General features: G+C 42.2%; 1 protein-coding gene across 1 annotated transcript in view; it reads right to left on the bottom strand.

The window, feature by feature from the left end:
• The window catches only part of Ero1a (endoplasmic reticulum oxidoreductase 1 alpha), a 34469-nt gene extending 31105 nt beyond the window's left edge, over positions 1-3364 (bottom strand). Inside the window, exon 1 of the mRNA XM_028758587.1 lies at positions 3175-3364. Coding sequence (XP_028614420.1) covers positions 3175-3288 — 114 coding nt within the window. The 5' untranslated portion in view covers positions 3289-3364. The remainder of the gene's footprint in view (positions 1-3174) is intronic.
• Positions 3365-14643: the final 11279 nt, after the last annotated feature.

Raw genomic sequence — 14643 nt, 5'->3', positions numbered from 1 at the left:
GAGAAATGCCTCAGTGGTTGCTCTTACAGAGGACCTGTGTTCAATTCCCAGCATCCACATAGCTCACAACTATCTAACTCCAGTTCCAGGGGATCCAACGCCCGATTCTGACCTCCAGTGACTCCTGGCACTCACATGATGCACATACATACATGTAGGCAAAACAGACATACAATAAAGCAAAATTTTTTTTAAATATTTACAACATACAGTGAAAATCATGTTAAAAGGACTTGAACCCAGGACATCTATGTAGCAACTGGGCAAGCCCAAAGATTCATTACATCCATCGCCCATCAAAAAGCCCAATCCCAGCAAGCTATGCAAACAGATGGCTAAACTAAATGATTTTTTGTATATCTTACACTGAAATCTCCCTAACATCTGCTGAGCACCAATCAAATATCAGGTTTGAAAACCATTTTTTAAACTCAGTTTTGATCTCAACATGTAATCTCAACAAGCACTAGGGACTTGTTGCAGTAACTTTCTAAGGTCAAACAGTCACAGACTGCTCTGACTCAGCACCTGTGAACTGAACCCCATTACAAACCCGTGCAACAAGGAGGTGGGTGGAGATGGGGTAACCCAAGGCAGATGTGGTAAGAAAGACCAGCAGCAGGAAGAAAAACAAAACAAAAAAACCCTAAGACTAGTTTGACTATTTCTGTCATTAGCTAGGCTATACTTTGGAAACAAGAATCTCATTACATAGCCTAGACTGACCTAAAATTTCTGATCAGTCTGATTGCAGATGTTATACACAAGCACCACTGCTCCAGGCTAGTTTACTATTACTCAAAGGTGACTCTGAAGAGGAAAACCAGAAACTCTTCCTTTAAAGAAAAAGTGACTTAGATGGTTATGGGGCACAACTTTAAACCATGCCCTCTGGAGTTCTGAGTTCAAGGCCAACCTGAGTGAGAAACCCTGTCTTGAAAAACAGAAAGAAAGAAAGAAAGAAAGAAAGAAAGAGAGAGAGAGAGAGAGAGAGAGAGAGAGAGAGAGAGAGGGAGGGAGAGAGAGGGGGAGGGAGGGAGGGAAGAAAGGAAGAAAGGAAGAAAGGAAGAAAGGAAGGTAGGTTAAGTAAGTTTTAGCAGATTAGGAAGTAGTTAAATCTGAGGATGTTGGGGGCTAAAGAGAGCTCAGTGAACAAGAGCAAGTACTGCTCTTCCACAGTACCTGAGTTCGATTCCCAGCATGCACATGATGGCTCACACTCTAGTTCCATGGGATCCAACATCCTCTTCTGGCCTATTCAGACACTTCATGCATGTGGTGTGCAGACATGCAGGCAAACAAACATACACATTAAATAAGTAAATCAGAAAAATAAATAAGAGCTGGGCGCACGGTAACCATTGCTTTAATCCCAGCACTCAGCCGGCAAAGGCAGTGAAGTCTCTGTAAATTCAAGGACAGCCTGGTCTACACAGTGATTTCCAGGACAGCCAGGGCTATGTCAAGAGGCCCTGGCTAAAGATAGATAGATAGATAGATAGATAGATAGATAGATGGATGGATGGATGGATGGATGGATGGATGGATGGATAGATCTGGAGATATTGTGACAAGAAACAAAAGACCCTTAATTACTAACCAAAAGGAAAATGCAAAAATAATTAAAAGTTCCTCAATTTTAAGGAATATCCAAAAAGGTTGGGTGTGACAAAGTTGAAGAGTCAAATAGTATTTGTATAGCATTATCCAGAGAACGTACTTGAAAGTGTAACTAACTCCTAGTATCATTTCTCAACACTGCTAGTTGAAAGCTGCTTATTCCTATCTCAAGTGTTAAGATGTTGCAACTTTGTTTACCTAACATCTGTAATCAAAAGAAAAATAGCCTTTTTCTGAACTTTCCACAACTCACCTCTGCTCCCAAATTACTCAACAAAACAATAAGATCCAAAAATTTCAAGCGATGAAACAGATAATACCTCTTCCTCCTGACACCCCAGCGTTTTACAGTATCATACTCTGCACACATCTATTTCTGATCACAAATAGTAAGACACACGAATGGCTTGGCTGTCTATCCCTCCATTTTTATAAATGTATTTCAGAGATCGAAGTCCACCAAAAGGTGGTTATAAGAAGAGTAATGCTCCACGGGTTATGGTCATTTGCCTGAGGACCCGAGGTAGATCCCTGTGTCCCATGTGGTGGATGGGGAGAAAGATTCCTGCAAGCTGTAGACTACAAACACTCCCTGCTATGCCTACATTCACAGGTACAATATACATACCCACAAAATAAACCAGTATTTTAAACATCGTAAAGAACAGTAAAACAAGTCGAAGGGGAAGAAAGTGTGCAGGCCAGCTCGAAGTATGGTCATGAATGCCTGTACATCAATACAATTTGCATATTAAGTAACTCAGTAATAAAATGATCTGATACTTTTTCAACAGAAGAAAGTCTGCGGAACCGCTAATATTCAAGAGTTCTTCCAAGCTTTACAAGAACACACTAAGAAACTAGCACATCGACTGAATTCAGATACTTCTAGGTGTTTCCAAGCTATCTGTTAGCATTTTCTTAAGACTGCAAAATGAAATTCATGGCTATTTCAGTGCGCTTAGCCTAAACGGTTTCATACAAAATTTACAGGCTACACTACGATAACAAAATTCTTTGAATGTTTTGCTCAGGGAACCCACATCTCCTACAGAAGTAAATAATCACAGCTCATAATCAAACTCGAGTACTGAAGAGCTAAGGCCTGCCTCAGACTCTGCAAAGGGAGTGTCAGGATGCAAGAATAAGCTTCAGGAAGAAAGTGCACCATACACAGGCCGAGAAATCACAGGACAACGGCAGTCGCAGACAGTTGGGCCACGGCACCCAAAGAGCCCCGCAAGGTCATTCAACCTCTTGACAACGACAGCAAGACCTAAAGAACAGCTAGTCTTCCCAAGAGTCCATCCGGAGCAGAAAGGCTGGGGACGTCCCCGGCAGTGCGCGCACAAGAGGTACCGGGTCCACTCAGACCCCCGGGTCCTGTGAACGCGGAGCAGCCATGGCAGAATGCAAGGAAACAGTGTGACAAGCTGGCCAGGCCCCCAAGCCTATCGTAGGGTGGCCCGGGCGATCGGGAACGCGGTGCGGGCCGCGCATCAGGATCGTCCGCGCCCGGAGATGCGCAGCCCGTGGGCCGCCAGCACGCCTCACCTGGCAGAAGCAGCGCTGTGCCGCCGTCTCCGGCCGCCCCTCCTCGCCGTGGCCCGAGCGCAGCAGCCACACGACGCCCAGGAGTCCGACGAGCAATCTCCAACCGCGGCCCATCGCCGCTCGCCACCCACTACCCTCGGCCCGCGCCACCGTGCCTGGCTCCCCGGGGCAGGCCGCGCGCCCGCTAAAGAAGCCTGGGCCCGCCCCGCCCCTCGCCCCGCCCTCCGCGCTCAGCGCTCCCGCCTCCCCTGCGGACGTGCGGCTGCGCGCGCCTCTGCCCACGCGAGCCCCAGGCGGCCGCCTTCCTCTACGACCCACTCACGCACCCGCCTCCGGTACACCTGGCCTGCAGCTCGCCCGGGGTAAAGACTCGGTCTTCCGGGGTCGGGGTATCCCCCCCACCCCCCGCCAGCTACACTGCCCCGGGCCTACGCCGTCCTGCCCTGCCCCGCCCCGCCCCGGAGCTCACACCCGCCCTTCCCTTTCTCACTACGAGGACATCGAGCCTGGGTTACGTGTCCGCCGTGCTCTGGCCAGCTAAACCAAAAGGATGTTGGAATTCATCTCGGGGAGCACGGCCGCACACACGATTTAGTGGCTTTCTAGTTCTTTCCTTTCTACTTCCTACAAAGGGAACAGGTGAAATTGATTTCCAAAGGGCTGGGCTTCGCGGTTTACACCTATAATCCCAACACTCCAGAGACGGGCAGGAGGATTGCTCAATTTCAAAAACAGCTTGCGCTACATACTTCCGGCCCTATAGAGTTAGGCCCTAGTTTATAAATAAATGTTTAAATACAATAATAAATACATGTTTTTATTAAACTAGTATAAGGAAGATGTTAGCTCAACATGTACTCAACTTCCGATTTATTCATAAAATAGTCTTTTTCTTTTTTTGCTGTGTTTTATGTGAATTAGGCATATTTCACAAGCTAGAGCAAGGTGGTGAAGACTACCCAATCTCTCGTTTCATAAGTGGAAATGGGGACAGCTGGTGCTAAGAACTGGAGCCAGACATTGAGAAGCCTTGCTTAGCCTGTTATCTATAGCATATTGAACACATAGTAATATAATATGGCCTTATAAGCTAATATTGTCTTCCCGATATCTATATTCCAGCTCATACCTACCTTTTCTAGAATCAGATCATAGTTTCTCTTTTTCATGTATTCTTCCTGGTGTCCTTTTCACACAGTTCCAGATTCCAAGTAAGTTTCCATTCAATTCACTTTGCAAAGCTGAGCTTGACATGGGGAGTACTCAGATGCATTAGACCCAGCCCGTGTGTGGAGGACACCCACTAAACTGACAATGTCATCATCTTTTCGTTCTTCATTATTTTGTTTTGCTTGAGATAGTACATTTTTATTTTGACGAAGGGTCTCACTGTATTCCTGGCTGATCTGGAACTTACACCGTAGACCATGCTGGCCTCAAACACGCAGAGGTCAATCTGCCTCTGCCTATCTAGAGCTGAGATTTAAGGCCTGTGCCACCACAACCAGCCTTTCAATCTTATTTTTAACTCACTAATAACTGTGTGTATGATGTGATGTTTTCAATCCATATACACATTGTAGGAATACTCAGTTACATTAATATATCCATCACCTCACCAGCTTGACTTTTTCATTCGAGAATGTTTAAGAATAAGCCTATTAGTAATTTCAATGTATTAGTAACTTCCAAGTACACTGTATAAACCATAGCCTCCATGTAATGCCATAGGTCAATAAAACTTTCTTTTCCAATCTAACTGTACCTTTGTGCCCTTGGACTAACTTTCCTTTCTCCGACCTTCTCTAGTTATCTCTTTTCTACAGATTCCATGAGATTGGCTTTTTAAAACTTCACACAAGTGAGATCACACAGTACTTCTCTCTCTGCTCCTACTTCATTCCACTCAGCATGATGTTCTGCAGTTACAGCTGTGTTTCAGGCCATCGCATCCCCTTCTTTATAAGTCTGCACAGTACTCTGTGTCGGGGCACACACACTCACGGGTGTGCTACATCATTTGCTCATCCACTGATGGATGCTTAGTGTGCTCCTGGCTACTATGTGTAATGCTGAGCCACACTGAGGTGCCTACTCAGACTTCAGATGAGTAGCTAGGCTTGGTGGTTCATAGTGTAGTCCCAGCACAAGTTTATACCCAGTCTGGTCTACATTAAGAGTTCAGGGCTATATAACAAGTTCCTGTCTTGAAAAAAAACAACAAACCCACCAAGCAAACAACAACAAAAAAAAGCTAATAAAGCTGGGCATAGTGGTATATTTTAATTCCAACAGAGGCAGGCAGATTGCTGTGTGTTCTAAGCAAGCCTGGGCTACGCATAGTGAGTTCCAGGATGGCCAGAGTTACACAGTAAGAACCTACTAGAAAAAAACAAACAACAACAACAAAAACAAGAAAGACTTGAGACAGGAGGATTATTATGAGTTTGAATCCAGTTGGGGCTGGGGCTACATAGCAAGACCTTGTCTTTAAAAGAATTGAGGAAAAGAATTATGTACATCGTATTTGGGAAATAACAGAGATTCCACAAGAAACTAAACATAGAATTACCAAGGTGATCATTTCCATAAATATCCTTTGTGTATACATCTGAGTGAGTTGAAATTTGTATACTGAATGGATACTTGCCCTCTCCACATTCAATATTTGTATAACATCTTTAGTAACATTTTCTTCCTCATATTTCTACCACTGAATTGAGAACTGTTAAAACCGCTTAAACATGTCCTCCATCCCGAACATACCTTACTTAGACTTCTAGAGTTGTTTGTTTGTTTGTTTGTTTGGGAATGAATAGCTTTTCTTATGACCAAGCACTCTATCATCAAAAATGAGAGACAAAGCAAGGGAAGAGAAATACTAGTGAGTGAGTAAAATACAAGCTTTCTGAAGCAAGCTTGATGCAGCTTAAGATTCTACACTGATGCAAGAGCCTGTAACCTGAGTGAACTTCAAAAGTGTCAGCTTCTCCGTGTGTTCCCAAAGACCTTTAACTCAGTCTTCTGAGTGAGTTTACATCTTCAGTATGCCTTCCTAGGCATATTGTGTGAGGGTCCATGAAATAACTGGCTAGTCATTCAGTAACAATTTCAAGAGTGCCAGGGGATACAAAGTTCAGTCTTTGATTCTGAAAGCCCAGCCTCCTGTTACAACTTCATTCAGCAACATTAAATTGTTGGGAGATGAACTAGATCACAAGTTTGTTATTCTAATACTAGAACAACATCATGACAGACTTAATGCGCACAGCATTTCTTGACAGTATCCTGATTGCTATGTAAATAGCAGCTATTTTTTTTTTAATGAACAAAACAGGAAGGGCCTTGCACCAGTTTCTCAAAATGGGACATGAAGGCGTCAACAGGAAACTTGGTGCCTAAACAATTTCCAGCATTAAACAGACAAGAAAGAAAGAATTTAAAGGAAAAGATGTAGTCCAGGAAGAATGACTAAGCAAAACCTTAAAGGCTTGGTGCCACGTGATTAGACCCAGCTATCTAATCTTTACTGAGTACAAATGTCATATTGTCAGACCTCCCTTACCACGTGATCAGAACTGTCTGAGCTGGAAAGCCACAGCCACTGAAGCTGTCTTTATGTTCAGTTCCTGAGTAAGCAAGCTATGTATTATAGTCCATGACTTCACTTCTTCATTTCTCATTCCTGCCTCAACCTACAGTCCCTCTGGTTTCCAGGTTACCAGCTTTCCTACGGCTCTTTAAATGGCAATATCATCACCAAATTCAATGACCATTTTCCAGGAAGTACATACTGCATGTTGACAAGCCTGAGTCCTCTCTCCTTAAATTCAATATATGATGTAGGAACACTTCAGGTTCTCTTTATGACCTCCTCCTTTTGTCTGTCTCAGCATGTAGTCCAGGCTGGACTCTAATTCACTGGCTTCCTGCTCCAGCCTTCCAAGTGCTAGTATTACGGGATAGGCAGCCACACCCTGCTCTCCTTATTCCTTCCTGATATTATTTAACTATATCCTTCACGATCTTTCCCATAGTCCACTTTTAAGATGTGACTACTCCCTTGGGATTCCATCTATCTTTTAGTATCTCCTAGAGAACATAGCTTAGTCCCATAATGTTAAATACCTTCTCTACACTCAAGATTTCCAAGTGTATATTTCTAGTTCAGTCTCTCTCTAGAGCTTCACAGTTCAACTGTCTGTTGGACGACACATACACACCTGCTTTTTCTAAGAGACAATTGGTCACACTATCTGTGGCCAGGCATCTGGAAAGCAGGAAGATACATTGGGCTTCTTTCTGGTTTCCTTTCCGATCCCACAATCTTTTGATGTACCATGTCCTGACAGGCTGCCCTCTACAAGAATCTTCGATTTTTCTTCTCCACCACTCCACTATGGAGAAGAACTGAGCTATGGCCTTTATTATTTCTCAGATAATTTATTTCCTCATTCCCCTCACTGATCAACTGACCTATAGATTTATATCCCTCAAAAACAAACAAACAAAAACAAACAAACAAAAAAAACATGAACACCCTCTACCCAAGGCCAGTTTCTGAAATATGTAAATCTTATCACATTACAAATCTAAGTTTTCCAATGCTTCCAGCTATTTGAAAAGTTAAACTCACGACTCTCAACATGACATTCACGATCCCTTATGATCTGACCCTGCTACTTGGGCTTCATTTCCAACACTTCTATCTTTAACATGATGGATTGTTGACAGTTTCCCTCCAAATGGCATGTTTTTCAGGTTCCACATCTTTTCGCACATGAAATGAGTTTGAAAATTCGACATTTTTCCTCTTTATCTTGTTCTTCTGTAATTGTACACACCATAGGGAATGAGCAATCCCTGTCTCTGTGTATGTTCTCTGCATTCAACACATGGTAGAGACCTTGACTTGATATTTTTAGCTCCTTACTCCTCAGTAAAGTGTGTATTACAAAAGGTGAGTCCTGGGTGAAATGATGAATGTACAAGTAAATTAACCAATTAACAAATCTAAAAGGATAATGACAGTTTAAGGTAGCACTGGACAATGTGTTGTTTAAAAAAAACAAATCAAAGTAAATGCTGTAAAGCTTACAGGACAAACAGCCAACTGTAGTCCATTAGAGGAAAGTAATAATTGTGAATGAGGTGAAAAAACACTGAAATTAGAAAACTTTACAAGAGGTACAGATATAGGAAAAATGATGGCAAACCTGGGGCTCCAACTACAGGCTGATTCAGTAGGCGGAGTGATCCAAGTTCCTTCAGAGAACATTTCAAGGCCAGGATTGTGCAGTCAAGGGCGGCCACAAATTCAGAGGCTGCTGACTTGGCACGATTCAGGAAAAAGTGGACAAATTCTAAGGCAGAAACAAAATAGATTTTGTGGAGACACTGTTAAATCTCTCCCCAGAGCTCCTGTGCTGTTGAGCTTGAGCGGCACGCTCACTGCCCATTCACACCATCCCACCCAACCCGGCCGTCCTTCTGTTCTGGAGCTGGCTCAGGCTGTAGACTGACAGCCTGCCTCAAAGCGAAACAAACAGAAGAACTAAGCATCTAACAGAAAGAAAAGTCTTAAAGCTTAGGGGCCAGAGTGATCGATGGCTTGGCAGCTAAGATTGCACACCACTCTTGCAGAGGACCCACATTTGGTTCTGAGCATCCACATTTGTTGGCTCATAATTGCCTGTAACTCTCAACTCCAAGTATGTAAATCTGATCAAAACACTGCCAGGATGATCAAAACACCAGCAATGAAGGATTGCTAACAATTATCCCATTTTAATAGGTGGAAGAAGGGGGCTGGAGAGATAGCTTAGCAGTTACGCCCACTGGCCACTCTTTCAGAGGCCCTGAGTTCAATTCTCAGCAACCACATAGTGGCTCATAATCATCTATAATAAGGTCTGATGCCCTCTTCTAGTATGCAGATGTACATGCAGATAGAGATAGAGATACATTAAATAAATAAATCTTTTTTTTAAAGCAGAGGGAGCCTTCACACATTAAAAAAGCTTTTAAGAAGTGATATAAAAGACACAGAGAGAGAGTGGAGGTGGAGTATGTGTGTGTGAATGAAATGGTAGGGCCTGCTCAGTGGGTAAAGGCTCCACCCACCAAACTTAATTACCTGAATTGAATGCCCAGGACCCACATGGTAAACCAACCAAGGCACCACACAAATACCCAGACTCCCCCCGCACAAAATAAATAAAATGTAATTTAAAAAATGAGAAATGAAGTGAAAAAACAAATCTAATCACCAAGTGTGATTATGACCTTAGAACTAATTAACAAGAAGAACCAAACTAGAAGGGTGAGTGCCTCGACTCAGGGCCACTGGACACCCAGCTTAGGGAGTGGAAAATGTCTCTATCAGAGTCTAAGGTTTTAGAGCAGTGGTTCTCAGCCTCCCTAATGCTGTGACCCTTTAATACAGCTGACATGCAGGATCTCTTATAGGCAGGCCCCAATGGGGTCAAAACCCACATGTTGAGAACCAATTGTTTAGAGTGAAAAATCCCAAAACTTATAAAGGATTGTGAAACAGAAGCCACAGGAAAATGAGCCAAGACCTTCAAAATCTTGAGAGAATTATATTCCCAGACAGACTGTTAATCATATTTGAAGGTAGATTTAAGATATTTTTAGGTCAGGCATGAAGTTGTAGTTCTATGGGAGGCTGAGACAGAAGAACCCCAAGTTTGGAGCCATTGGGCTGCACCTGCTTTCCATTCTCAACAAATATTTTTGGCCTGGTGACATGCTGCAAGCCAGGAATCTCATTATGTAGGAGGCTAAAGCTCAAGGATTGTAGAAAGGTCCAGGCCAACATATACTGTATAGTAAGAACATGTCCAACAATGCTTTTCCACTTGAGTCTTTATAGTACTTTTAAAGATTGTTTCTATATATTACTTTGATGGAAACGAGAACTATGGCCATATCACAGCTCTTCATATGATTCATCTTGTCTGATTAAAATAAGGATATTTCTCATAGGCCTGGGAACTTACTTTCCATTCCTACCCAAACTCTTATTGCTTCACTCCAGATACGCACAAGTAAGTTCATGTTGGTGGATATTTGAAGTACATGTATGGGATGAAAAACTTCTAAACACTTGAGAGTATACTCACCACTAAGGCCTGTAGTCCTGACTATTAACTCAGATACCTCAGTTGGCTGAAACAGGAGGAATTTTTTGAGTCCATGAGTCTAAGAAAAGTTACATCAAAAGAAAAATGTTAAACAAAACCTTGAGGGTCACAGGTGCTATGTGAGCAAAAGTAGTTGCTACTTGCTTATCTGGTACTATCTGCCAATTTCTCCCTCTCCTTCTCCCTCTCCTTCTCCCTCTCCAAGCAGTTTCCATTGTACTCATCACTGGCTAACAATTTACTCCCAATTTTAGTGATACTAAACCACAAACATTTCACCTCAGTTTTGCTGGGGCAGCAACTCAGGAGCTATTAAGTGAGCTGAGAACGTGACTCAGTCTCAGGCTGTTGCAATCAAGACTAAGGTTGCATTCATCTGAAGTTATCCTAGTGTTGGACATCTGTGACCAACATAACTCATTTGCATGACTGTTGGCAGGAGGCCTTGGTTCCCTGTTGATTGTTCTCTCCCCGTGGGGCTTTCGGTAGAACTGTTGATGTATCCTCATGGTATGGCAGCTGGCTTCTTCCAGAGAGGGTATTCCAGTGGAGAGTAAAAGGGCAGCCTCAGTTTGGTTTTTGTTTTTTTTAAATGTCCTAGTCTCAGCAGTTGTATGCTGTTACAGCCACTTTAATCATCAGGAGGAAATCACGAGACTGCGCAAGAGGAATTAGGCCCCATTTCCTAAAGTGGTTAAGTGTCAGAGCTGTGCACACGTTTTAAAATGACTCTACTCATCAGTACTAAGTTAGAGGGGTGTAGATTAGAAGACTATATGGGCCTCACAAGGGCTTAAATCTGGTTTGTTACTTAATTTTTTGTTTTTGTTTTTTTTTTTGTTTGTTTTTCGAGACAGGGTTTCTCTGTGTAGCCCTGGCTGTCCTGGAACTCACTCTGTATACCAGGCCAGCCTCGAACTCAGAAATCCGCCTGCCTCTGCCTCCCAAGTGCTGGGATTAAAGGCGTGCGCCACCACCGCCCGGCTGTTACTTAATTTTTAAAAGCATTTTATTTAGTGTATTTCTCTGTATCAGAGTTTCATCTGCATGTATGTGTGCGTGATGTGCTTGTATGCTGTACCCACAAGGCCCGGAGGGAGTGGTGGATCCCCTGGGATTGGAGTACAAATGGAGTACAGATGGTTGTGGGAGTGCTCAGAATCAAATCCCATTCTCTGATCCATTGCAAGAGCAACCAGTGCCTTAACCATTGAGCTATTCCTTTCTTTTTTTTCTTTTTTCTTTTTTCTTTTTTTTTTTTTTGGTTTTTTCGAGACAGGGTTTCTCTGTGTAGCTCAGGCTGTTCTGGAACTCACTCTGTAGACCAGGCTGGCCTCGAACTCAGAAATTCGCCTGCCTCTGCCTCCCAAGTGCTGAGATTAAAGGCGTGCGCCACCACTGCCCGGCTTTCTTTCTTTTTCTTAAAAATTTTAAAATTTATTTTACTTCTAGGCCTGCCTGGTCTACAGAGTGAGTTCCAGTACAGCCAGGACTACACAGAGAAACCCTGTCTCGAAAAACCAAAAAAAAAAAAAAATTATTTTACTTATATCAATACACTGTAACTGTCTTCAGACACACCAGAAAAGGGCATCGGATCCCATTACAGATGGTTGTGAGCCACCATGTGGTTGCTGGGATTTGAACTCAGGACCTCTGGAAGAGTAGTCAGTGCTCTTAATCACTGAGTCATCTCTCCAGCCCCTTGAGCCATTTCTTTAGTTCTCTATTATACTATTTTTAATGACTCCCAAATAAAATATTAATAGCCTATATTTTCATATCTTTTCTATTCTACTCTGATATTTAAACTTTGAGTGAGATTTCTTAGACTTTCTAGTATTTATTTTTACTTCCAATTGTGTGTGTCCGTGTGTGAGTGTGCATTCACATGACTGCACATGCATGAATGCAGTTCCCTGTGGAGGACACTAGATGCCCTAGACCTGGAGTTACAGGATGTTGTGAGCCACAAGATGTGGATACTGGAAGGTAAACTTGGGTTTGCTCCTAAGTTGCTGAGCCAAGAAAACTGTGACATGAAATATTTGTGGTTCAATGTACAGTGCATACTACTGAGCCATCTCTCTGGCCCCTAGACACTTTTGTTAAATATATCTGCTTATCTGTCACAGTGCTTAATATCATTGATACATTTTGTATATATAAGCATGCATCAATTCATATATATAGTTTATGTACTCAGACAGTGTCCTAGATGTATCCATGAGCAATAAATGAATAGTCACCATCTTTGTGTGAGGTCTTGGGCTTTCTACAGGGAATGAGAAAAGATACTAAACATTTAATCACATATATGGATATATATTTACAAATTGAGTTACTCTTTCATGCACACATGCAACACACACTCACACACACACAACAGAATAGGGTTACTGTGAACATGAGAAACACAGAAAGTTCAGCTGAAGTTAGAATTTTGCCAAATGGGTAAGAGGAAAAAGAATCTAGAGTTAAAAAGATTGATGAAGATGATATTAAAATGGCATTTCAACCTATGCTCAGGTATTTTTGTTTAACCTCAGAGAATCAACTTGAACTCTATTTTATGTGTTTGGGATGTTTTGTCTGCACATATATATGTGTACCACTTGGATGCCTGGTGCTCACAGAAGCCATAAAAGACCATTGGATACCCTGAGACTGGAGTTATGGGACGATTGTGAGCCACCATGTGGGTGCTGGGAATTGAATGCAGGTTCTCTGGAAGAGTAACCTGTGCTCTTAAGAGCTAAGCTATCTTTCCAGTCCCTGTATGCATATATTTTTGCTGAACTGTACAAATTGGGCTGCCTTTTATGTTCTGCCTTGTCTTTTCTTCTTGATGTTAGAATTGATATATATATTGGTATGAACCTATTCATTAGTTCAAAATAGTTACAACTGTGTGGGAGAAAGGACACTTCCTGCCTAAGCATTATTTACTTATTGTCTACTTCAAAAGCCATTTTTAGAAAAAAAAATACAACAGAAAACTCACATAATACCCACACCATTTTCTCCATGTAAATTTGGAGAACTCTGTCACTTTGGGCATTAATTCACATAACTGTATGTGTATTTGTAAAGCATATTCATTTACTTTTAGAGTGCTGGGAGTTAAACCCACCTGTATGTTAGACAAGTATTCTTCCAATGTTATACTCCCAGCATGAGAATAACAATTTAAAAGAATACAATTACCATATGCCCTATTTTGGATTAACATCTTTAGTTAGGTTGTCTACTTAATACCCATGACAACCTTTATAAATATGTACAATTATGCTGATTTTATGAAGACATCAAGATATCACCACCCCTCCACTACAGAGATCTGAGATAGTCCCAGCAGACTTCAAAGTTCTTACCTTGGTCGCTGCAGAAACTTTATCTTGTGTTCTATTTCTCTAACCCATTTCCTTCCAGTTTTGCTGGCCTCCTTTCCCTGACAGAAGTGAGCCAAACTCTTCTCTACCTCAGAATCATGCATTTGCTGTTTAATCTATTCAGAAGGCTCTCCGTGTGGTGGCATAGTGGTCCATCTTCTGATCTCAGACGTGTTCAAAATTTTTTCTCCTCCTTATCCCATAATATCATTTTATTTCAATTGTAGCATTTACTACATTAAGATATTTTCATGATTTATTAGTGTTCTATGCATCTGTACATGTGGACCTCATGCCAGTTTTAAGTGGGTTCCATGAATCCAATTCAGGTCACCTGGCTACCATGACAAGAGCGCCTTTGCCCACTGAACCATCTCTGGCCCCTATCCAAGTGATTTTTAATTTCCTTATTAGATTACAAGCAGGTCAGTTCTTTATTGAGTGACTGGAATTGCCTACTTCTGCTCATGCAGTTGATATCAAAAGGCTGCATCTTGAGGCTGGAAAGTGGTTCACTGGCTATGTGAGCTTCCGGCTCTTCCGCAAGATCTCTGTGTGTTTGTCGAGTGTAGTCATTTAGTTTTAGGGTGCTAGGGGTTAAACTCAGGGCCTTCTGTGTGCTAGGCAAATACTCTACCAAAGTTACACTCCCAGCCTGTCAATAACAATTTAACAGAACACAGTCACTGAGCCTAGAGAGACAGCTCAAAGGGTATTCCTACTTGTTGCTTTTGGCAGAGGATCTGGGTTCGGTTCCCAATAGCCACATAGTAACTCACAACCATCTGTAATTCCAGTTTCAGGGGATCATGTGGTTTCTTCTGACCTCCTTTAGCACCAGACACACACGTGCTGCACATACATACATGCAGGCAAGACATTTATATGCATAAAATAAATAAGATTTAAAA

Source organism: Grammomys surdaster, unplaced genomic scaffold (genome assembly GCF_004785775.1).
Source record: "Grammomys surdaster isolate TR1022 unplaced genomic scaffold, NIH_TR_1.0 126198, whole genome shotgun sequence".
Lineage (NCBI taxonomy): Eukaryota > Metazoa > Chordata > Mammalia > Rodentia > Muridae > Grammomys > Grammomys surdaster.
The sequence above is the reverse complement of the archived record's forward strand: the minus strand, read 5'-3'. Positions and strand labels throughout refer to the sequence as shown.